General features: G+C 42.8%; 1 protein-coding gene across 1 annotated transcript in view; it reads right to left on the reverse strand.

Moving 5' to 3' along the window:
* LOC124721816 (L-threonine ammonia-lyase) overlaps window positions 1-26,704 on the reverse strand; it is a 217,321-nt gene that overhangs the window by 91,575 nt on the left and 99,042 nt on the right. The window contains exon 2 of the mRNA XM_047246936.1: window positions 9,735-9,851. Coding sequence (XP_047102892.1) covers window positions 9,735-9,851 — 117 coding nt within the window. The remainder of the gene's footprint in view (window positions 1-9,734; window positions 9,852-26,704) is intronic.

Genomic DNA, 26,704 nt, shown 5'->3' on the forward strand with positions numbered 1-26,704 from the left:
AAGTCCACTGGTCCTAACGGGATACCAATTCGACTCTACACAGAGTACGTGAAAGAACTTGCCCCCCTTCTAACAGCCGTGTACCGCAAGTCTCTAGAGGAACGGAAAGTTCCAAATGATTGGAAAAGAGCACAGGTAGTCCCAGTTTTGAGGAAGGGTCGTCGAGCAGACGCGCAAAACTATAGACCTATATCTCTGACATCGATCTGTTGTAGAATTTTAGAACATGTTTTTTGCTCGTGTATCATGTCATTTCTGGAAACCCAGAATCTACTCTGTAGGAATCAACATGGATTCCGGAAACAGCGATCGTGTGAGACCCAACTCGCTTTATTTGCTCATGGGACCCAGAAAATATTAGATACAGGCTCCCAGGTAGATGCCATTTTCCTTGACTTCCGGAAGGCGTTCGATACAGTTCCGCACTGTCGCCTGATAAACAAAGTAAGAGCCTACGGAATATCAGACCAGCTGTGTGGCTGGATTGAAGAGTTTTAGCAAACAGAACACATGTTGTTCTCAATGGAGAGACGTCTACAGATATTAAAGTAACCTCTGGCGTGCCACAGGGGAGTGTTATGGGACCATTGCTTTTCACAATATATATAAATGACCTAGTAGATGGTGTCGGAAGCTCCATGCGGCTTTTTGCGGATGATGCTGTAGTATACAGAGAAGTTGCAGCATTAGAAAATTGCAGTGAAATGCAGGAACATCTGTAGCGGATAGGCACTTGGTGCAGGGAGTGGCAACTGACCCTTAACATAGACAAATGTATTGTATTGCTAATACATAGAAAGAAGGATCCTTTATTGTATAATTATATGATAGCGGAACAAACACTGGTAGCAGTTACTTCCGTAAAATATCTAGGAGTATGCGTACGGAACGATTTGAAGTGGAATGATCATATAAAATTAATTATTTGTAAGGCAGGTGCCAGGTTGAGATTCATTGGGAGAGTCCTTAGAAAATGTAGTCCATCAACAAAGGAGGTGGCTTACAAAACATTCGTTCGACCTATATTTGAGTATTGCTCATCAGTGTGGGATCCGTACCAGATCGGGTTGACGGAGGAGATAGAGAAGATCCAAAGAAGAGCGGCGCGTTTCGTCACAGGGTTATTTGGTAAGCGTGATAGCGTTACGGAGATGTTTAGCAAACTCAAGTGGCAGACTCTGCAAGAGAGGCGCTCTGCATCGCGGTGTAGCTTGCTGGCCAGGTTTCGAGAGGGTGCGTTTCTGGATGAGGTATCGAATATATTGCTTCCCCCTACTTATACCTCTCGATGAGATCACGAATGTAAAATTAGAGGGATTCGAGCGCGCACGGAGGCTTTCCGGCAGTCGTTCTTCCCGCGAACCATACGCGACTGGAACAGGAAAGGGAGGTAATGACAGTGGCACGTAAAGTGCCCTCCGCCACACACCGTTGGGTGGCTTGCGGAGTATAAATGTAGAAGTAGATGTAGAATCGAGAACTTAGCCCAGACCTTCAGTTTTCGTGGGAAATTCTCGTACCAGCTAAGTAATCCCGATATCCTTCACGACCTTCCTCGAAGCTATAATTTATTAGTGCCTCTCGTACTTCTCATAATGTACAGAGGCGCAGTCCCAAATACCTTTTAGGGCTAGCAATACTAGCAGAAAAGATGTCATGAAAAATGACGTAGTAATAGTCCATACAATGTTTGCAGAATAAATATTTCTGCCTACAGCCGAGTTAATTCTGTAATGAAAGAAAAAAATGGTTCAAATGGTTCTGAGCACTATGGGACTTAACATCGGAGGTCATCAGTCCCCTAGAACTTAGAACTACTTAAACCTAACTAACCTAAGGACATCACACACATCCATGCCCGAGGCAGGGTTTGAACCTGTGACCATAGCGGTCGCGCGGTTCCAGACTGAAGCGCCTAGAACCGCTCGGCCACACCAGCCGACTGTAATGGAAGTTCCCGGCAAATTAAACTTATTAATAGGTTTAATGTATTGGGAAATTTCATCACAAATGCATCATTAATTTATGTTAACACTGATTAATTAAATTGGCTTTAATCTAGCAGCAAGTATACTATGCTGCCGGGTAAAAGATTTATTCCCGGCGGATTCAAAAGCTGATGTGGTCATTCCAATTTCAGTTCTCAGAAGTGTCTGCAAATCCCATCGGGTGGTGTTAATGGTTTCTTCAAGTCACTTCCCAACTCTGTCAGATTTCATGTAAAGCTCCGATGTTGAAACATGCCAAAGCCTGCGATAAAGTAAACTGTGCTTCACTGTACATCTTTTTCAGGAATGAGAATGAAATACATAAAAAAGGACTGCAAATGTCTGCTCTGATGCATCACTTTAGTAGTATACATCTATCTTTCGTCTAACAATCGGCAAGAGCTATCATCGTCTCCAATGGAAGTATGAAAATATGGAATTTCGGGGCATCCGCTATTTTCGCTTTCTTATTGCTGATTTAAATGAACGGTATTGTAATTAATTAATGAATGGCAATCCTTTTTCCGAGTCGGCTTAGTCAATGTTATTGGGAGTAAATCGAATTCATATCGATGCTTTTCTCTTTTTTATGTCCACGCATGACTAGGCAGGGAGGCACTAGCAGTTCCAAATACCGTTCCATGTCATTTACCTAAACCTACTGAAATATCAACACATTAGTTGGCACTGACAGTAGACGGTATTTGAGATATAAGGAGCTGTGTAGCCTGTCGACGTGAAAAGAGAGCAGATAACCTCACTTTAAAGGTGATATTTGCAATAGACAGCCTAGTTGGTAACGACAGAGGTACGATTCTAAAAATCACGCCACGTCAATTCATCTGAAAATACGTCTGTGATAAACAGACTCTAAAAATAGGTTGTTACGTTTAATGGTTATAGCATCAACGCTAACAGATCGAGCAAGGCACTGAACGATTGTTTGTCGCCTTTGAGTGACGTGTGAGACTTGCGACGGCGAAATGTGTCTGTTTACCAGCTTTCCTGCCAGTCGCGAACTGCGGCACTAATGTGGAGTAGGTACGGACATCTCTGTGTGTTCACATGTACATGCCGAATAAACGGCCCAAGCAAAGTGTGGAAAAGGCTTGACCTTACAGAAATCGTCAACACGTAAACGGCTCAATATACACCACCAGAAAAAATAAATGCAACACCCTCTGGGACAAGGTCATTTTAGTGACAAGTGAGGTGACAAGTAGGAGTATATGATAAAAAAAAAAACTCAGACTAAACGAGACACACGTCACAGTAATCGGCGGCCAAACAGTCGCATCGGTATACAGTGTACCACCCTCTAGCGGTGACGCATGTGCACATTCTCACACGCAAACGACCATAAAGGTGCCGAATGGCATCTTGCGATAGACTGTCCCAAGCATCTTGCGCTTTTTGTTGCATTCCGGTAATGGATCTTGCAGGCCCGGGGTAACGATTAAGTGCCCGCTTCATCACGTCTCTTACGTGTTCAGTTGGCGAGAGATCTCGCGATCTTACTGGCAGGGCAGTTGTTTTACATCACGAAGAGAACGTCGCAGCAGCCGTGTGTAAAAGTGCTCTGTCCTGCTGAAAATACACATCATCTTGTTGTCGAAGACATGAGAGTAGCACCGGCATAAAAGCCTGTGCAGTGTAGCGGACACTGGTTTCTTTACCCTGCAGAAACATCAAATGTGACTGCGGTTTTAACTGACGGCCCCCCACAACATGAAGTCTGGGATGGAACCGGCATGGCGTGGACGAATGCGCTCTGGAACAGGTAGCTCACCACATCTACGCCATACACGTCACTCGCATACAGACAGAACGTACTCTCATCAATGAAGACAACAGAGTGCCGTTCCACTCTCCAGCCAACTTTTTCACGGCACCAGAGTAGCCACGTTTGTCGGTGTCGTGGTGTCAGTAGTAGCCTGGTAGTCTGACCAGAGGCACACGTGATCTTAATCACTTTGCACGCAGACGGTTCCCAATGGAACCTGATGACGCAACAAGTGCAACAGGTGCTTGGATTTCGTCCCTGGATGATGTTCGGTCGGTCAGTGCTACTAGCACAATGTGTTGATTTGGATGTGCTTCTGTGCGGACGTCCAGAACCTGGTCTACACATGTGGGAATGTTCCACAGACCACTGTTGAAAGCAGCGATAAACCATCGATGCCGATACACTGTGTACAACATGTGCGGCAGTTCGTCGATACATCCGTCCAGCTTTCCGCAGGGTCACAGTGCGACCCCGTTGAATGGCTGAAGCTTTTCAGCAGGACTACGTACTCGTCGTTGGGGCATAGTTTTATCCTAGAATGAATGTTGCAAACACTGCTCAGCTATAAACTCAGCACAGTTGCTGCCTGCACAGTCAAAACAGAGGGTGCACAGACAGGCCTTGCCGGCCGCGGTGGTCTCGCGGTTCTAGGCGCACAGTCCGGACCCGCGCGACTGCTACGGTCGCAGGTTCGAATCCTGCCTCGGGCATGGATGTGTGTGATGTCCTTAGGTTAGTTAGGTTTAATTAGTTCTAAGTTCTAGGGGACTGATGACCACAGCTGTTAAGTCCCATAGTGCTCAGAGCCATTCGAACCATTCGAACAGACAGGCCTCCTGAACGCCATCAGATCGCCTATGACCATGACAAATTAATCACTAACACAGCAACCCTCTCAGTATGCACATATTGTACCCTGGTGTCACTAAACAGTCCCTGAGGGTGTTGCATATTTTTCCTGTGATGGGTTTTTCTTTTCGTGAGTTCCTCGAAACGGACTCCCAAATGTACATATTTGTCCCTGATAAACTGTGTAAGCCTCAAAGAATTTTTAATGTTGTAGATATACGCCAAAATCTGTGTGCATGGGAGTAACTAACTGTTTCACAGATTCATGTCCAGAAAGCTGATTCACATCGAAAAGAAAGTAATGAACTATAATTGTTTAAACGAAAGAATGCCAAACAGAAAAAGTTTTTGAAGCGAAGCATCAGAAGAAGAAGAAGAATTCAGCTGATTGCCTCAGGAATTAAAATCACTCAACACTTGGTTATAACAGTAAAAAAATTAACCTAATTCTTGAAGTCTTCACCTAATCGTTGACCCTTCTATTCCAGAGCTAATAGTCTGACCACTGAATTTTTCATACGATTATGGGAAAGTGTGTTGGAAGTCACAATGCTTGATGGGGCTTATGTAGATCTTGAACGTATTGATTTGTAAGACGATCCACATAACAGCACTCAGTGTATTCTGACCGCCGTTTATTCAAGACTCTGCTAAATAATGAATTATTATTTTCAAAACATATGCTAGGCAGAGAGCTCAGCTTTCTCAGTTTCCGGTTCCTGAATTGTGTTTGATGCTTTCGCAGTGATGAGATCAGATCGCTTCCCTTCGGCATTTGACATGCAGATGGCTGAGCTGCGGCCAGTGCTTCAATATGCACGTGGGAATAAATCATATGATCATCGCTCTTTGAACTAGAAGGCAGTAAGACCAAAGTCGCTACATGAAGCGTACCTGGAAAATTCACTGCTGCTTTGACTGATGTGTATCATATCGACAGGACGAAGTGAATACTACAAATTATCAAACCATAATTTTCCTAAGATTTTTATTTTTACATGCAAAAAATTTCTGCTATATCCCCAGACGTCTTTCGTTGCGGTAAAAGAGATAGGACTACTTCGAGAGTTTTTCAACTTTTTCTTAGGGGGTGTTAGCTGAGAATTTTGGTATAAATATTTCACCGCCTTTTGTGGCTTATTACTAAATGGTATAACTTGTTTTTTCAGAAAGATACCATCTTTCTGGCAACAGGGCACATTGGTTCTGACACTTGATAGAGAATTACTCAAAGTCTCATCACTTTTGGCATATGTACTGCAATATCGCAAACAATGAAAAGTACAAGAGAACAGACAATTACTTAATTTGTGAACTACTTTTCAATGCTTACTTTCATTTTAATGCAACTGTTCTAAGTATCGACAGACATTATCACTGGACACAATCACTTACGTAGACTGTCACACGCATTTAACGGCAGCAGCAACTCTAGTTAGCACCTACATATAGATATCGAACTGACATTTTCTTACTATTCCAGAAGGACAATTCCATTGATGTTTTACCTGGTTATCAAATTGATCGTGGAATGGCACCTCTACTATAAACTCATCTTCAATCAAACTGTGCATCGAAATCTTCCTAACACCTATTGGAAATTGTGCCTTCCACAAATCATGTCGGAGCTACACACTCATACTTATCACGAGAAAACATGCGATATCTTTGAACAGTTCTTAAAATCTGTCCGTAAAGAGCGCTCCTACCCCATACTTAACAGCATTTTCATTAACACAATGTGCCTTTTCTGAGAAATCAGGTGTTATTAGAGTTTTCAATAAAAGTATTTAAATCTCGGAAGCATAAACGGACTACGGCTCGAGATCGTCTTGTGGGTATTTGTGTATCGTCGCAGGCTATTGGGTTTACATAATGATTACTTACATCTACAATTCACGGCTAAATGTGTTGCTATTTTTCGAAACATTTCCCTCCAACATTTATCGGGAATTTCGTAAGAATGAAGAAGGCGGAGATTGTGTACCAACACTTGATACCCGAAGAGGTTATGCCCTTTGGCGAACAACCCATATATTTCAAGTGGCTGCTTCCATCCGTCTTCATTCTTTGTTTACTATACGATAGTTTTCCTTCCCCTTCATCCTTGATCAAGTAAGCCATGCCTATAACAAAATGGTTCAAATGGCTCTGAGCACTATGGGACTTAACATCTATGGTCATCAGTCCCCTAGAACTTAGAACTACTTAAACCTAACTAACCTAAGGACAACACACAACACCCAGTCATCACGAGGCAGAGAAAACCCTTGACCCCGCCGGGAAGCGAACCCGGGAACCCGGGCGGGGGAAGCGAGAACGCTACCGCACGACCACGAGCTGCGGACCATGCCTATAACAGGCAGATCGTAAAGTACAGGTGTTGCTATCTCTCCCGTCTGCTTTTCCACTTTTCAAGTAAATACTTGCGTTTTTACGAATTCTGTAATGCTAATTTATTAAATGTCTGTGTGTTAACTGCGTAACTCTGCTCTGTTTTTTTTATATATATTTAATGTTTAAGAATTCATTTTCAGAGTCCGTTTTGCAAAATTAGTACAGCATTTACAACAAATTTCGCTATTCAAAACCAACTAAAGGGACCTAAGTGTTACAAAAATTTGTCGTTAGTATGTCGGGAAACGATCAGCACGACTGCGATCAAGTAATGGACGATCTCGCACATCAAGTAACACATGTTTAAAATTCTCGGGCATCCTAGGAGACTTGCGCTGACATATCTTAATTGGTACAGACACGCATTCTCGTAAGCAACAGATTAACGGGAAGAAAGACTATCAAATTCAGAAGCAACATTCCTCATAGTGACGCAGCTATCAATACTAAACGAGCTGCATTCACCAAGAAAACTGGCGCTGTGGTCGAAACACTGAACTTGTATTTGGGAGAAACAGATATCAGGTCTGATACACGTTACGTGTTGTTTTCTAAATCACTTCAGCTGATACCTGTAAAGGCATAGCTGATTTCTTCCCTTATACTTTGACTCCGCCCCTAATGACGTTGAAATTGACGAAATGCTACGCATTATTCTTCCTTCCTATCTACACCTCTGTCTCTGATTACCTCAACGTTCAGCTCTAAGCTTCCTTTCGAACACATTTCACAGTGTTTTCTGATTTTGGCATAACATCACATCCACAGCGAAGTATTTTGTGACGAAGTAATCGCTGATGGCTGATTTTAGACAAAGATGAAGAAAGATATGAGCGAACTATTCTGCATTCTGACATAAAAAGTGAAACACCCGGAAAACATTGTGGGATGTCACTAACTTCATACACGCACACACCATCGATCATTATGTCCTTGATAAGCAATTCAGTTCTCCATAACAAGTATAACAGGCACCAAAATGTATTAGCATTGTTCGTGTTTAATGTTGTAACCAGGCCTGATAGGATATACAAGGTGATTAATCTGTCCCTACCGATGTCGTTTTATGCAGCCCGTAATGTTATATCTGGCCTTCAAGAACTAACCGCGAGATTATCATATTCTCTCGCTCGCTACGCGCAAACTAATAGACCTACAGAAAAAGGAACAGGACCTTTTTGTAGGAAATTTGATACAGTTAAATTTTGTACTGCGACACTTTTTCGCTAGAGGTTTTAGTTTTCAAGTTATTCAAGAAAAAAGTATAGAAGTGACCTTCAAACACACCCCCCACTCCCACACTCAGTCCCCAATGGTCAGGATTTCTAGAACGTTGTTCATGGTACTCCCTTCAAACAATTTGAAAAAAATTGCGACCAGACGAATTATTTCCTACATTCTACAATTTTTTGTCTTCATTGTCTGACCTCATTACGCCACCGGCCTAGTTGAGCACTTACAAATTGTAAAATTGACATTTGCGTAAATTTTACCCTAAAATTTTGTGAATTATAACAGCATAAAGTAAATAATTACACCGATTTATTCGTCAGTCCTTCTGACTACGAAAGTACTGTGGTTGTAAGGCTTAAGTTTGGGTCGAATTGTCAACGTAATTAGTTTTGGCGCAACGTTTACAAAAAGCGTTTTTATTATCCTCGCGGGTATGTTTAAATTAATAATGTTAACGAAATAGCCGACTATGCTGGTGGCGTAACATCCCAATCAATAGAGACCAAAAAAGGTCTAATATCGGGAATAGTTTAGGCAGTGGGAAAGTTTTGTGCAGTGGTAGGAGGGAGTGCCACGAACAACATACTATAAATACTTAATGGTGAGTGGTAAGTGTGGGGGCGAAGGTGCGTTTGAAGGTTATTTTTGTACGTTTTCCTTGAATAACTCGAAAATCGTGGCCTCCAACGAAAATGTATCCCAGTACAAAATTAAACTGCATTAAATTTTTTACAGAAAAGTCCGTTCATTTTTTCTGTAGGACTAATAGTTTGAGCGTGGCGAGCCAGAGAATATGAAAACCTTGCGCAATGTTCAGAGCCCAGGTATAACATTGCGGGTTACATAAAAGGATATCGGTAGGGGCAGCTGACTCACCCTGTATAAGGAGCGCGAACAGTGTCAGATGTTGAGTGATCACTGTAGGACATGGAGACGCCGTGTAGTCGTGACAGACAGCGTTATCAGCAGCTTAGTGTTTAAGAGGGGCCTTGTTGTGAGTCCCCACTTGACCGACTGGTCGAATCGTGCTGTATCCAGGTTTGTGGAAAGTTCGGATGTAACAGCGGTCGGATGGTGGAAGGAATGTGAGGGCAGGCATACTCGTTGTCAGTGTTTCACGTCTGACTACCAGGAACGACCGACCGCCGTGTCATCCTCAGCCAATGGCGTCATTTGACTGCGGATTCTTTTTGTCCTTACTTTCGAACAGTTCGCTGCAACCTAATATTTTATGTCGATTATTGATCACAAAGTATTACTAGCACATTAACAAATGTGTAACAGTAGAAAATGATCTAGAGTGTTTTCCTGTGTAACAGAGAAAATATTATCCACTACTAGTCGCTGGGCAGTGAGAGCTGCTACTGAAGCCTGACAGTGATATATATATATATATATACATATATATATATATATATATATATATATATATATAGCTATCCTTAGATCTTAACAGCAATGTACATACATGTTCAACTCACCACACACGGCGTATACATAACGCCAGATTTTATTTTGAATGCGGCTGATGTGACTTCTTCGAAATGTAGCTGATGTGGTGTTTCCTCTGAGCACAGGGGATCGAATTCATCCGCCACCTGAAAAATAATCGTAATCACTTTAAATATTGCACAAGCTCAATTCCTGGGGCTTAGTCTTGGCTGAAAGCTTATGGAGAGGAGTTAGCGAGATGTTCCCCTACACTCTGCAACCTGTAGTCCCGACTACTGCGACGTCCATGGCATTCTATTCCTTATAAACGTACATGGCATTGGTGAAAAAAACCTGTTTCCTTAGTACATATGCTTGTACTTAGGGGTCGGTACGCAACAGAGGAAGCTGACTGAAATACGTCCATAACGTTATTGTACATACATGGTCGGGTCGCAAGGACCGTGACCACTTCCATAAAATGCGTGATTACATACATATAGGTTTATAATGGCAACATTACTAATGCTTTTAGAAAACCATCAGCATAGCGTTTCAAACTTTAGCACAACTAATGCATTGCTGATACAATGCATATGTCTCCTAGTAAGTCTAAGCATAGACATTTACCAATTGTAACAGAAATGTAAATACGTCTTGAGCTACGTGTGTTCAAAAGACGGCATAGTAGTCTACTTAAATATATTTTTTTCAGTCTACCAAGCACATATGAGCCGTGGATCCTACCGAGTCTTCGCTAGAAGTAAGTGCCACAAAGTGTCCGATGAAAACCAGCGGGAATCATGGGCAGGTGGCATGTTCGGCTGTTTGAGCACTTCTTAAGATGGCCCAACCAATCACAGTTGGCCATCCTCCCACGCTGTCTAATTTTACTCTTATTTTTTAGTATAGTCTGCGACTGTTTGCTGATGACGCTGTAATGTGGTGGACAAGGTCGTCTTTGAGTGACTGTATAAGTCTACGGTATGACTTGGATATAATTTCTGTTTGGTGTGATGAATGCTTTAAATGTGGGAAAATGTAAATTAGTGCAAGTGTGTAGGAAAAACAATCATATAATATTAGAATTCACTATTAGTAGTGTGCCGCTTGGTACAGCCACGTCAGTTAAATATTGAGACGTAACGTCGCAAAGTGACAAAAAATGGAACGAGAACGTAAGGTTGGTTGCAGGGAAGGCGAATGGTTGGGTTCTGTTTATTTGGAGCATTCTAGGAAAGTGCAACTCATCTACACTGTGTAAAAAAATTGTAGGATCGCTTTTTCGAAACACTGCAATTGTCTCCGATTGCGACGCATAAGTTTCAGATTTGGCTCAAAGGTGCCGACAACCTTCCTCTGCAATGGCGGTAAAACGTGGCATCCTTCAACGTCACTCTGGAACTCGGCGACGCTTCAGACAGCAAGGTGTCAACACATAAAAAAAAAAACAAAAAAAAAAAAAAAGGCCACGGCTTAGAAGTTTCTGCGAGCTGTAATGTGGGTTAATGATGTCATATTGGCACCACATTTCACCAAAATTCTGCCCAACGTCACTCTGGACGTGTCACACTAGTGAAGGGTCGTCACAGCCCCTCCCACCAACGTTTCACCCCTTCTTTTCACGCCTCTGGGATAGATATCAGAACTGCGACCCCCAGCGATGAAATCACGCTGTATTCTTATGGGTGGCCAAGCAAACATTTCGAACACACCACCGCTCACAATCGACACGAAAAGGCCCAGGGAGTGGCGTAGAGGACGTCAGTGAAACCACCCATTTCCCAGGGCGCGTTGATTTCCACATATTTCGCGGTCGAAAATGACATTTCGCAGTGCAACGAGTAACAGGTAGACGTTCTTGACAACCTCTGACACTCCTGACATCCTCAGGTGTTTTAGATTTTCTTTAAGGACATTGTGGGACTGCATCGTCATTGAACATGATAGCACCCTTTTGGAGTACAGCCCGACCGCATTTTTGCTTTCATGTACAATTTGGAACCAGTAGGTAGCGTTCAAAACCTTTCGACGAAATTTGAACGTGATTAGACGCAGCAAAGGGTGCTTGTACTTTCTCAGCGCTCCTGTTTTGCGCCTCCTCCCCTGCCCCCCCCCCCAACCCCTGTGGCGTGATCACGGGAGAGTGTAATATTAACCCCCCCCCCCCCCCCCCCAATTCGTCAACGCCCTTGGTGCTACCCATGCTGTCCTCAGCACATTACAAATGTACCTGTCGGAAACTTCGACACCAGTCCAGCCTTGCGACTACTATAGCGCCTGAAAGTAGGCAAACCCCACTTAAGGTGTGTCGAACGGGCTGCCTTACAAACAGTAGCACACAACAAGCCATTTACTAGTGTGAGTGAACACTGAACTGCGTGCAGAGACCCCTCATGATTAACAGGTCAATGATTGCCTTGCACCTTACATTCCGTTTCGTTCTTTTGATATGTAAGCAATGGCTTGAAACTGGGTACACAGCCAAAACTTCGTTGACTGCAAAATAAAAATTGAATGGATACAAAAACAGCCAAGGCAAGAAACAAACTTATTTCAAGAAGTTTATCATGGCTGTTGACCCTTTTGCAACTAAAACTGCTGAGGACATTTAGAGAACCGGCATTTGCGACAGACTACTAACCCATCTTACTGTCAACAACATACACCTCACGTAAGGACTACGAAGACGAGATAAGCGAAATTAGAAATTTTGGAAAGTTGTGATAAGATCTTATGGGACCAAACTGCTGAGGTCATCGGTCCCTAAGCTTACACACTACTTAATCTAACTTAAACTAACTTACGCTAAGGACGACACACACACCCATGCTCGAGGGAGGACTCGAACCTCCGACGGGAGGGAGCCGCGCGGACAAGACGCCTGAGACCGCGCGGCTACCCCGCGCGGCCAGCGAAATTAAAGCCTTTGCGGAGGCATATAGATAGTCATTTTTCGCTCACTCCGTCTGCGAGCGGAATATTGTTTGTAGATTTGCTTCTATTTAATTCCTTCTTTCTTGCGTCAATCAGTCTTATCTCGATCTTAACCTACTACTTCTCTTCTGTCAACTTTAATTGTAATATGTATATTACTCTAATTACCTCTATTTTCTTATTTGTAGAGATTTATTTGGTGTGCACTCTTTGCTAGCCACCCTTAGGATGATAATTTGGTCTTCTTACTGCTCGCGTACGTACACTGGTGTTCTGGCCTTATGGGTGGTCACTACAACTGTTTCAGAACATCAGTGATAGACTTAGGAACGTAGATGACACATTGGGGCAACTTTTTTGTTAAAAAACATACTATTATTAATCAGTTGCTTAAGAGTTGCACGTTGAGACGCATGCAAGTTTATGAAAATAAATAACAGTAATTGTACGAAAACAGCTTTTTGTATAAGGCATTTTCGAATAAATTCATACAGGTGTTAAAGCAGTATTCCATAACCTCCATTAAATACTCGATACTTTCGCAGAAAAGGCCATACAGTTTTTCTAAGCATGAAAAGATTATTTTAAAGCTAGTGAAACCCTTCAGGAAAACAGCTCGGGTGACAACTGGAGTCATAACATGACACTCATGGTATACAGAGCGTAAGAAAGTTAATGTTTACAGATATCTCATGTTAGGAAACCGGTGCTCATTGATCCGACGAATGGTTATTCCGTTGTATCTCTCTTTACAGGGAGCTCAAATAATTTGTAAGCTATGCTGTAACCGGAATCTCCACAGAAAATAAGGAATTAAATGCCGGACTGGCTCTTTAAAGGCTCCTTGTTATAATTACCCGTCATTTCTGTAGATGAATTGTTTGACTCTTATGGTGAAAAGACATAAAATAATAGCAGTCGTCATATTCATTTATTGTAGACAATTTAGCCAGAGAAAGAGAAAAAGAGACAGAGAGAGAGGGAGAGGGAGTGGGTGTGAGAGTGTGTGTGTGTGTGTGTGTGTGTGTGTGTGTGTGTGTGTGTGTGTGTGTGTGTGTGTGAGAGAGAGAGAGAGAGAGAGAGAGAGATAGAGATAGAGGGGGGGATTTGTAGTTGTTTGTCGCCATGGCAACATATGAAAATCTAGCAGTTTATAGTTACTCTGCTATTGTGAACTGGAGACTTTTCTAGCTCACAAATGTACACACACACACACACACACACACACACACACACACACACACACACACGGAGAGGTTTCGCACAGCCGTTTCTGAGAAGGAATTATGAAATATTCACCGAATGTAAAATATAATCATGGATTCGGATTATTGAAGGGATTACGAACCAGATGACCGCAATTATGGGTTGAGTGCGTGCATAGTCAATGAGCTGGTCTACATCTACATCTACGTGATTACTCTGCTATTCACAATAAAGTGCCTGGCAGAGGGTTCAATGAACCACATTCAAGCTGTCTCTCTACCATTCCACTCTCGAACGACGCGAGGGAAAAACGAGCACTTACATTTTTCTGTGCGAGCCGTGATTTCTCTTATTTTATCGTGATTATCATTTCTCCATATGTAGGTGGGTGCCAACAGAATATTTTCGCAATCGGAGGAGAAAACTGGTGACTGAAATTTCATGAGAAGATCCCGTCGCAACGAAAAACGCCTTTGTTTTAATAATTGCCACTCCAATTCACGTATCATGTCTGTGGCACTATCTCCCCTATTTCGCGACGATACAAAACGAGCTGCTCTTCTTTGTACTTTTTCGATGTCATCCGTCAGTCCCACCTGATGCGGATACTACACCACACAGCAATACTCCAGAATATGGCCGACAAGCGTGGTGTAAGCAGTCTCTTTAGTAGACCTGTTGCACCTTCTAAGTGTTCTGCCAATGAATCGCAGTCTTTGGTTTGCTCTAGCCACAACATTATCTATGTGATCATTCCAAGTTAGGTTACTTGTAATTGTAATCCCTAAGTATTTAGTGGAATTTACAGCCTTCAGATTTGTGCGACTTATCGCGTAATCGAAATTTATCGGATTTCTTTTAGTACTAATGTGAAGAACTTCACACTTTTTCTTTCTTCAGGGACAACTGCCACTTTTCGCACCATACAGATATCTTATCTAAGTCGTTTGCAATTCGTTTTGGTCATCTGATGACTTTACAAGAAGGTAAATAACAGCATCATCTGCAAACAATCACAGATGGCTACTCAGATTGTCTCCTACGTCGTTAATACAGATCAGGAACAATAGAGGGCCTATAACACTTTCTTGGGGAACGCCGGATATTACTTCTGTTTTACTCGATGACTTTCCGTCTATTACTACGATCTGTGACCTTTCTGATGGGAAATCACGAATCCAGTCGCACAACTGAGGCGTTATTACATAGGCACACAGTTTGGTTAGAAGAGGCTTGTGAGAAATGGTGTCGAAAGCCTTCTGGAAATCTAAAAATATGGAATCAATTTGACGTCCCCTGTCGATAGCACTCATTAGTTCATGAGTGTTAAGAGCTAGTTGTATTTCGCAAGAACGATGGTCGGCAGCTCGTGGTCGTGCGGTAGCGTTCTCGCTTCCCGCGCCCGGGTTCCCGGATTCGATTCCCGGCGGGGTCAGGGATTTTCTCTGCCTCGTGATGACTGGGTGTTGTGTGCTGTCCTTAGGTTAGTTAGATTTAAGTAGTTCTAGGGGGCTGATGACCATAGATGTTAATTCCCATAGTGCTCAGAGCCGTGCTGACTATGTGTCAATAAATCGTTTTCTTCGAGGTACTTCAAAATTTTCGAATACAGTATATATTCCAAAACCCTACTGCAAATGGACGTTAGTGATATGGAACTGTAATTCAGCGGATTACTCCTACTTCCCTTTTTGGGTATTGGTGTGTCTTGAGCAATTTTCCAGTCTTTAGGTACGGATCTTTCTGTGAGCATGTGGTTGTATATAACTGCTAAATATGGAGCTATTGTATCGGCATACTCTGAGAGGAACCTGACCGGTATACAATCTGGACCAGAGGCCTCGGCTTTATTAAGTGATTTAAGCTACTTTGTCACAAGTAGGATATCTACTTCTATGTTTCTCATCTTGGCAGTTGTTCTTGATTGGGATTCCGGAATATTTACTTCGTCTTCTTTGGTGAAGGAGTTTCGGAAAACCGTGTTTAATAACTCTGCTTTAGTGACACTGTCATCAGTAACTTCACCGTTGTTATCGCTCAGTGATGGTACTGATTGCGTCTTGCCACTGGTGTGCTTCATGTATGACCAGAATCTCTTTGGGTTTTCTGCCAGATTTCGAGACAGAATTTCGTTGTGGAAATTATTAAAAGCATCTCGCATTGAAGTACGCGCTATATTTCTAACTTATGTAAAACTTTGCCAGTCTTGGGCATTTTGGGTTCTTTTAAATTTGGCATGCTTTTTTCGCTGCTTCAGCAATAGCGATCTGACCCGTTTTGTGTACCATGGGGGATCAGTACCATCATTTATTAATTTATGTGGTATATATCTCTCAATTGTTGTCGGTGCTATCTCTTTGAAATCATTCCACAACTTTTCCACGTTTATATGGTCAGATCGGAAGGAGTGAAGACTGTCTTTCAAAAAAGCGGTAAGAGCATTTTTATCTGCTTTTTAAAATAGATATACTTTGTTTTTCTTTTTGATGGTTGTAGGTATGACGGTATTCAGAATAGCAGCAACTACCTTGTGGTCGCTAATCCCTGTATTCGTCACGATACTCACTATTTGTCCAGGATTATTTGCTGCTAAGAAGTCAAGCATGCTTTCGCAACCATTTACGCATCTATTAGATAGGCAAATTTCTCCCAGAAAAGTAATTTTCTCTGCGGTTCCGAACCGATAGAAGTGTTGCCAGGTACAAGTACCACGGGGTGAAAATATCCAGATAATTTTGAGAGCGCTGGATATCAATTTTTTAAAATAATTCCAAGATAGCGAGTTCGTTCAAACAAAAGAAAGAAGTTGTTCCATTCAGACTTGCTTCTCGGCCATGCCGTTGTTGAACAACATCCTTTCTTTCTGCGTCTCTTGATTGGTACCACTCTGGCCTAGCCAACGTGAGAAACTTAAGTCCCCTATGCTGTCTAGCAATACAACAGGAGGAGAGATTAGCTAACGTCCCATGTAAGATTGGCAGTAGAGAGGCAAACTCAATATGGAAGTAAAACCGATTGAGACAACCTCTCTAGCCCCTCTGGAGCAGTATCGCGGGTGTCTGATTTCGGTTCATCGTGAAGATGGGTGTGCAAATCTGCCACAATCTTACTTGCAACATGTTCTGAATTTCGTTACCTGGTGCTGGAAACTCACCATAGTAATCTGGTCGCATAACAAGAAGATGCAAGCGATTTCCGGAATTGCTGTAAGAACACGCACTCATATTTGGTTCTGCAAGCAGCCTACCACCAGCACGCCGATGCTTCCTTGGTAAGCTACACGCCTTCGTTCTCGTATCCTCATCGATTATTAACTTCTTACAGGGTGACACTTATTGAACTATATGAAATAAAACGTAAATTAGTTAGAAACTATGGCGTGCACACACGTTATTCAACACGTAAATGTCACTACACATATTCGGATTTAGGTTATGACATGTTCGATGTGCCTGCCATCATTGGTGATATTGTGGTGCAGACGAATAGCTAAATTCTGCATGACACGCTGAAGTGTCCGAAAAAAAATGGTTGAAATGGCTCTGAACACTATGGGACTTAACATCTGAGGTCATCAGTCCCCTAGAACTTAGAGCTACCTAAACCTAACTAACCTAAGGACATCACATACATCCATGCCCGAGGCAGGATTCGAACCTGCGACCGTAGCTTTCGCGCGGTTCCAGACTGAAGCAATTAGAACCGCTCGGCCACAGCGGCCGGCTGAAGTTTCCGAACATAGATGCTGTCAACAACCACGTGAATGGCTTTTTTCAGCTCAGCAATGGTTTTGGGGTTATTACTGTACAGGTTGTCTTTAATACAGCCCCACAGAAAGAAGTCGCATGTATTCATATCCAGAGAATATGGTGGTCAATACCCAAGAGCCTTGTTGCGGTCCCCAAAGTGCTCCTTCAGAACATCAAACACTCTCCTGCTTTGATGGGGTCTAGCTCCGTCTTGCATGAACCACAGCCTGTCAAAATCAGGGTCACATTGTATAATGGGGATGAAATAGTCTTCCAAAACCTACACGTACCGTTCGATAGTCACCGTGCCATCAATAATATCGCACCGAGTATTCCGTGACTTGACATCACACACCACACAGTCACCCGGTGAGGGCGAAGAGACTTCTCGATCGCGAAAAACGGTTTCTCAGTCCTCCAAATGCGCCAATTCTGCTTATTGATGAATCCATCCAAATGAAAGTGGGCTCCGTCGCTAACACAAACCATACTAATTCCCGTCATTCCCCCGGCCGTGCAGTTTGAACGTCCTAGCGCAAACCGTTCAGAAGTTATGACGATTTTATTTCATATAAACTACTGGCCATTAAAATTGCTACACCACGAAGATGATATGCTACTGACACGAAATTTAACCGACAGGAAGAAGATGCTGTGATATGCAATTGATCAGCTTTTTAGAGCGACATCTACAACGTGCTGACATGAGGAAAGTTTCCAACCGATTTCTCATACACAAACAGCAGTTGACCGGCGTTGCCTGGTGAAACGTTGTAGTGATGTCTCGTGTTAGGAAGAGAAATGCGTACCGTCACGTTTCCGACTTTGACAAAGGTCGGATTGTAGGCTATCGCGATTGCGGTTTATCGTATCGCGACATTGCTGCTCGCGTTGGTCATGATCCAATGACTGTTAGCAGAATATGGAATCGGTGGGTTCAGGAGGGTAATACGGAACGCCGTGCTGGATCCCAACGGCCTCGTATCACTAGCAGTCGAGATGACAGGCATCTTATCCTCATGGCTGTAACGGATCGTGCAGCCACGCATCGATCCCTGAGTCAACAGATGGGGAAGTTTGCAAGACAACAACCATTTGCACGAACAGTTCGACGACGTTTGCAGCAGCATGGACTATCAGCTCAGAGACCATGGCTGCGGTTACCCTTGACGCTGCATCACAAGCAGGAGCGCCTGCCATGGTGTACTCAACGACGAACCTGGATGCACGAATGGCAAAACGTCATTTTTTCGGATGAATCCAGGTTCTGTTTACAGCATCATGATGGTCGCATCCGTGTTTGGCGACATCGCGGTGAACGCACATTGGAAGCGTGTATTCGTCATCGCCATACTGGCGTATCACCCGGCGTGATCGTATGGGGTGCCACTGGTTACACGTCTCGGTAACCTCTGGTTCGCATTAACGGCACTTTGAACAGTGGACGTTACATTTTAGATGTGTTACGACCCGTGGCTCTATCCGTCATTCGATCCCTGCGAAACCCTACATTTCAGCAGGATAATGCACGACCGCATGTTGCAGGTCCTGTACGGGCCTTTCTGGATACAGAAAATGCTCGACTGCTGCCCTGGCCAGCGCATTCTCCAGATCTCTCACCGACTGAAAACATCTGGTCGATGGTGGCCGAGCAACTAGCTCGTCACAATACGCCAGTCACTACTCTTGATGGATTGTGGTATCGTCTTGAAGCTGCATGGGCAACTGTACCTGTACACGACATCCAAGCTCTGTTTGACCCAATGCCTAGGCGTATCAAGACCGTTATTATGGCCAGAGGTGGTTGTTCTGGGTACTGATTTCTCAGGATCTATGCACCCAAATTGCGTGAAAATGTAATCACATGTCAGTTCTAGTATAATATATTTGTCCAATGAATACCCGTTTACCATTTGCATTTCTTCTTGGTGTAGCAATTTTAATGGCCAGTAGTGTAGTTCAATAACTGTCACCCTGCGCCGGTCGAGGTGGTCGAGCGGTTCTAGGCGCTACAGTCTGGAACCGCGCGACCGCTACGATAGCAGGTTCGAATCCTGCCTCGGGTATGGGTATGTGTGGTGTCCTTAGGTTAGTTAGGTTTAAGTAGTTCTAAGTTCTAGGGGACTGATGACCTCAGAAGTTAAGTCTCATAGTGCTCAGAGCCATTAGAACCTTTTTTTTTTTTTTTTTTGAACTATAACTCTGTACTTATTTCCTTCAGATTAATTCTCTCTGTTGGGTACTTGAATTTATTCTTACTGTCTGTTGGACAGAGGACATGTTTATTTTAATAGGGTGGTATAAGAAAATTTATTGATAATGGTGTCCTTCGGTTGCTACAACTTTTTCCCACTTCTTGGGTAACAAATGGATTCCGTGACAAAAAAAAGTTCTTTTGAAGTAATCCATTTATGAATCACTTTTTGAGATAGTCCAAAGTTGCGAAGTGTTGTTAGGAAGGCAATGCTGCAAATGGTAATCGGAAGGTCCAATGTTTGGTGAATATGGGTGGGGGGTAAGACATCCTATCTAAGTCCTTTCAAGGTTTGCTTAACTCGGTTTGCAACGCGCTTTGGCATTGTCATGAAGCATAATTAATTTGTCATGTCTCTGAGCATATTGTGGGCTTTGGCCTTAAGTACGCCACTCAAATTGAGTATTTGTGCTTAACTGTGCTTCGTAGCGTTCAGCATTCACCGTCTGATCCTCTTGCAGCAGCTCATGTTACACCTCAGCCATCAGGACGCATTTTTTCACGCATCTCAAAATATTGCCTTGGAATAGTTGAAACCAATCGCTACACGTTGTTTTCCACAGAGCATGTTTTGCATACGCTTCCACTAGCAAACGATGACATTCGGAAGCAATTTCTTGAGGTGACAGTAAAAGAGTAACACTTCCCGCAGATGCTGTTTTATAGGTACAAAACGCGATATGTTCAACGCACTAAATAGATATGTTCTTTTCACTTCACTAGGAAGTCACACAGGGTGAAAGCCTGGTAGTTGACTGTTAAAGGGGCCTCGTGTCAAAAAAAAATGGTTCAAATGGCTCTGAGCACTATGGGACTTAACATCTGAGGTCATCAATCCCCTAGGACTTAGATCTACTTAAACCTAACTAACCTAAGGACATCACACACATCCATGCCCGAGGCAGGATTCGAACCTGCGACCGTAGCGGTCACGCGGTTCCAGACTGAAGCGCCTAGAACCGCTCTGTCACAACGGCTGGCGGCCTTGTGTCGCCGTCCGCTGTGTTGCACTAGGACAATTAATGTCCCCTCTTCGCCAATAGCGAGAATTAATTCGAGTTATATGTATATATGTATGTATATATTATACACGCAGTAATTTTCCTTAAGGGCTGGAACGAACCCTCACCGTTATTTTCTTTGCGTGCTTTTACGTGTTATTTTCCCGTGGATAACTTGCTTTAGTTCAGAATTGTGAATTCTAGACTTTTCCCATACTTGAGTCTGCCTCGTCTTTTCCCATACGTTTGAGATCAATACTTGAGTTTTGATTTCGGCTGCAGAATCTTTGTTACCCCTCTGTAGCGGTCGCACTGTTCCTAAAGGCTAACACACGCCACTGTTGAAACACCTGCTGTAGGTTGCGATTTCTGATGCTGAACGGTCAAGGACAAGACAGGCGGATCTTTAAGGTAAGCTCTAATTCATCTGAAGGAGTGACAGTGTTGGGAGTATGCTCGTGATTACTGATAGGAATGAATCATCCTATTTCCATATTAACTTGGAGTTGTCACGTGAGCGGTAAGCATATGATGAACTGAATACAGATACGGATAGCTGCGACCAGTCACTTACGAAATATATGTTTATATTCATAAATTAGCTTTCGGAATTAATATGGGACAAGCAGATGTTACATATTTATTTTCGAAGCGACTCGTTGAGTACAGGCTTGAAGCAGGGTGGACAGTATTGTTGTCAGTATCCGCCTGTCGGCCACAAAATTAATCACCGTTCACTGTAAACACTGAGTATCAGCTTGTTTGAAGCATGAATGTCCAACAGCTTTTCATTTACAAGCAGTTTCGCGGTCATTCGTCTACTTTCAACTATACAAATAACAGGAACACGTGAATATCCAACAAGTCAGAGCAGTAGTTGATTTCCCATAGCTCCGAGTTACGAGTATATGAACCAAAAAGTACAATATACGCGTAGCTGGAGATGCTATGGCAGTTTTCAGGAAAAATATTTCAGATAAAGAGAAGATATTTTAAAGCCTTACATACTGCACACAGCATCTCAATATTGCCGAAGACAGGATCAAATTCACATTGTTGAGAACAATAACACGACGCCTTGACTGTGTTACAGTAGTAACTGGTATCTGCGTGACTGTGGAACATCTGCTGTCACACGGTTCGTGAAACAGACAAAACAGCGACTCTGGGAACCATGTCACGCAAAATGTACAGTGCATAACTCAGCAGCCTTAACAGTGTGTCGCTTTTCATAGATGTAGTCTTGTGCGCACGTCTAATTTTAGTAGTGTCTGGATGAACTAAAGATTGGTTAACCCAGCCAGGATGACATCAACCGCTATCTTTTTCATCCAATATTTTGTCTTATTAAATTATTATGATCTTCAGAAGTAATAATTATTGAAATAAATATGTATAAAACGTATTAATTTTTTAATGAAGCACTAAGAAACAGTTTAGAGCACGAGATGTGTTTCAATGAAGCCTCAAACACGCACAGTGATATTATATCATTTTTAGCGCATGTAAAAGAAGCTTCATCAGATTCATTTCACTGATGACGAGTTTAAACTATTTTCTCATTTCCTTAGTTACACATTCCTCCCAGTAGACAGGACGAAATACTGTAAATTTAGGGTATAGCCCTTCAATGAAAATTTGCGAGATTCTAGGAAGGAGAGGAGGATTAGAGCGTAACATCCCGTCGACAGCGAGGTCATTAGAGACGGAGCGCAAGCTAGGATTGCTGCAAGGATGGGGAAGGTAATCGACCATGCCCTTTCAAAGGAACCATTTGCCTGGAGCGATTTAGTGAAATCTCGGAAAGCTTAAATCTGGATGGGAGGTTCTAGGATCGGCCTGGACCTCCGGAAGTAACTAGTTCGTAATTTCTCTTAAACAAGTCAGAGGAATACGTCACCGAAGAACACAGTTTATTTCCGCATCTTTCATTTCGAGGAGCGTTGTAGTCACTGTCTGTGATGATATCTCTGATGCCAAGAGCAGTTAAAACAAAACAGGAAGAAGTTGACAGAAGCATACGATTTGCAACGAATGCATTAATAAGGTACTGTAACTGAGGAAGCCTGAGGTGGACATCAGTGGCAGACGAAACCCATATACCTGAACGAAATCTAAGGCAGGAGCTCAAACACTCCCGTAAATCAGTCCTCCGCTTGAAGTATCCTATGTCAGCCCACGGATCCATGCAAACTCCGTTTTATCGTTATTTTCTTTGTTTGTTTCAATAAACATTTGCACCATATAGGTTCTTCGTAATTACAATACTTACTAACGCATAACTAACTAATCTAATTCATATTAGATACGAAAACGAAGGCATACATGTTGTATCATAATTAGGGAAAACTGATCTGGGTGAAAGCACACGATAATAGAAGCAAAAATGTTCCAGCGGACTTGCGTTTGCAAATGAATATGCGATTAACAGCTGCCATTGATGTCACTTTGAAATAATTCAATAGTTCGTACAGTCTAACTGAAATGTAAATTTTTCGATGAAATCCCAATCTAGTTGGACTCAAATTTCGTCCATGAGCTATCGTAACAAGAAATACAGTAATACTGCAACCTGCTAGGTGTTAGGCCTACAATTTATGCACAATCGTATCTGTTAAAGGTGTCCCATGCGTCACCTTCGCATTTGGATTCAATACTGCACTCATCTCTACAGTGAGGTACAAATTCTGTCAAAGATCCCTGATCATCTCGTAAAGCTGTAAAAGACAGTAAATACGCTGTTTCAGTTACGTACTCGTATAAAAAGGAATGATATACGCTACAGTTTTTATATGGCCACAGACAGAAAAATCCAGATGACTGAGGCCAGGTGATCTAGGTGTTACAGGACATTCTCGACCTATCCATCTTGAACCATACGTCGTCTTACATCAGCAGCAGAATAGGCTGATGCCGCACGATGCATGTACCACATTTGACGATACTGCGAAAAAGGAACATCTTCAAGTAGTCTAGGGAGATCCCACCGCAGGTACCCTCATCCATCAGGTTTTCGTGAAAGAATCTGTGGCTCAATGAGACGAACACCTAGTACTTCTAACCAAACGTTCCATGGAAAACTTCGCTGATGTGACGACTCATGAAGAGCAAGTGAGTTACGTCAGACTGGAGTCCAATTACATGGGTACTTAACCTAAAAGCTTGTCTTTCAAATATATTTGTCCTAACTAGACAATAATTCGTAATTTATCCTGGGACGTCTTGTAACAATACACCCGCAGTTATCTTCCAAACACTTCGTCTGAGGAGCGTTTCTTGCTGGAACGTTTCTGCTTCTATTGTAATCTTTCACCTTTGTCAGTTTTCGCTATTAACTATGATACATCCTGCATAGCAATAGATAAGACAGCAAAATATGGCGCATACAAATTGAAAACAAGAGTAAATACAGTTATTTAATAAACTAACCACACAAAGAATAGCGTTGTGGCGATTATCAACCTGTTTTGAAAATTCAGTGCCCAATTCTGTATCTGATCATAGAGTCGTTTCTAAATCTTTACTTTATTTCTAATTGCTATAAGTAATGTTGACTATCCCACGTTATATGGCCACAAATACAGATATATGTGCAATCTACATCAACATCTATATCATACTTCGCAAGCCACCTAATAGTGTGTAGCAGATGGTACTTCTACTACCACTAACTGATGCCACCCCCCCCCCCCCCGCCCTGTTCCGTTCCGTTTGCGAATGGCACGTGGGAAGAATGATTGTCGGTAAGCCTCCGTATTGGCTCTGTTTCTCGAGTTTTTTCTTCGTGGTCACTGCGTGAGATGAATGTGGAAGGAAGTAATACGTTGTCCGACTCTTCCTGGAAAGCGCTTCTTCGAGATTGCAATAGCAAATCTCTCCGTGATGCACAACGCCTCTCTTGTCACAATTGGTAATGGAGTTTGTTGAGCACCTCGATAGCGCTCCCGCACCGACTAAACGATGCCGTGACGAAACGTGCTGCTCTTGGTTGGGTCTTCTCAATTCTTTTATCAGTCGTGCCTGGTAACAAATTGATGAACAGTACTCAAGAATCGGTCGAACAAGCACCTTATAAGTCACTTTCTTCGTGGATGAGTTACATTTCCTTTGTATTCTTCCTACGAATGTCTGTCTGGCATCTGCTTTTCCTACTGTTTGTTTTATATGGTCATTCCACTTGAGGTCGCTCAGGATAGTGATTCCCACATATTTTACGGAAGACATTGTTGGCAGCAGTTTCTCACCAATAGTGCATTTGTACAGTAGTAGCTTTCTTTTCTTGTCTATGCGCAACATGTTACATTTATTTACGTTAAGGGTCAACTGCCAGAACCTGCACCATTGATCAATCCCCTGCAGGTTGTTCTGCAAATCTATACCGTCTTCTCGCATTCCTACTTTTTTACAGGCAACCGCATCATCTGAGAGCAGTCTTAAAGAGCATCTGACGCTTTCTACTAGTTCATTTATATACGTCGTAGACGATAACGGTCCTATTACACTTCCTTGGGATACTCCAGAAATTACGTTTACATCTGTCGCTTTTGTTCAATTAAGAGCGTCGTGTTGAGTTCTGTCCGCAAGGAAGTCTTGAATCCAGTCACAAATCTGGTCCGATACTCGATAAGCGTTTTTTTTTTTCACTACAGTTCCGGGCGGTATCAAATACGTTTTTGAAGTCAAGGAACACGACATCAAACTGAGTACCGTTGCCAACAGCACTATGGATTTCATGGCGGAACAGAGCGAGCTGAGTTTCGCAGGATCTCTATCTGCGGAATCAATGTTGATTTTTATAGAGGAGATTTTCGATCTCCAAAAAATCCAGTTCTTGAGTATAAAACATATTCCATAATTCTACAACATACTGACGTCAGTGATAAAGATCTGTTATTGTGTATATCCGTCCTGCGGCTCTACTTGAAAATGGGGATGACCTGCGCTTTTTTCCAGTCACTAGGTATCCTTCTTTCCTCCAGCGATCTACGATAAACTCCTACTAGAAGGGAGTAAGTCATTTCGCATATTATTTGTAGAATCTTATAGGTATTACATTCGATCCTGACGCCTTTCCGCTACTAAGCGATTGTAGTTGCTTTTCTATTCCGCGATCGGTTATCTCAATAACAGCCATTTCGACGTTCGGACGATGATTGAAAGGAGGGCCTGTGTCATGATCTTTCGCCATGAAACAATTTCGGAATATGGTTTCAGTATTTCGGCCTTCTCTCTGTTATCTTGTGTTTCGGTACCAGTATGGTCTCTGAGTGAATGAATAGATGATCTCCAACTGCTTACTGATTTTACATTCGGAAGGACGACGGTTCAAACTCGCGTCCGGCCATCCTGATTTAGGTTTTCAGTGATTTCAATAACTCGCTTTAGGCAAAAGTTGGGATGGTTCGGCCGGCCGGAGTGGCCGAGCGGTTCTAGGCGCTACAATCTGGAACCGCGCGACCGCTACGGTCGCAGGTTCGAATTCTGCCTCGGGCATGGATGTGTGTGATGTCCTTAGGTTAGTTAGGTTTAAGTAGTTCTAAGTTCTAGGGGACTGATGACCACAGCAGTTAAGTCCCATAGTGCTCAGAGCCATTTTGGGATGGTTCCTTTGAAAGGACGGCCGATTTCCTTCCTCATCCTTCGCTAATCCGAGCTTGCGCTCCGTCACTGATGACCTCGTTGTCGACGGGATGTTAAACACTAATCTCCTCCTCCTCCCTTAGTTCGACTTTTGTTTTCCGGCTAGGTTTTAACGCCTCTTGAATCTAAGATGAAGCTCTCTTTGTTCACTAAGCAGTTTTCTAACACGACTGTTAAATCACAATGGGTCTTTCCCATCCCTTGAGGCGTTGCTCAGAACGTACTTGTCTCAG

The sequence above is a fragment of the Schistocerca piceifrons genome, chromosome X (assembly GCF_021461385.2).
Source record: "Schistocerca piceifrons isolate TAMUIC-IGC-003096 chromosome X, iqSchPice1.1, whole genome shotgun sequence".
Taxonomy (NCBI): Eukaryota; Metazoa; Arthropoda; class Insecta; order Orthoptera; family Acrididae; genus Schistocerca; species Schistocerca piceifrons.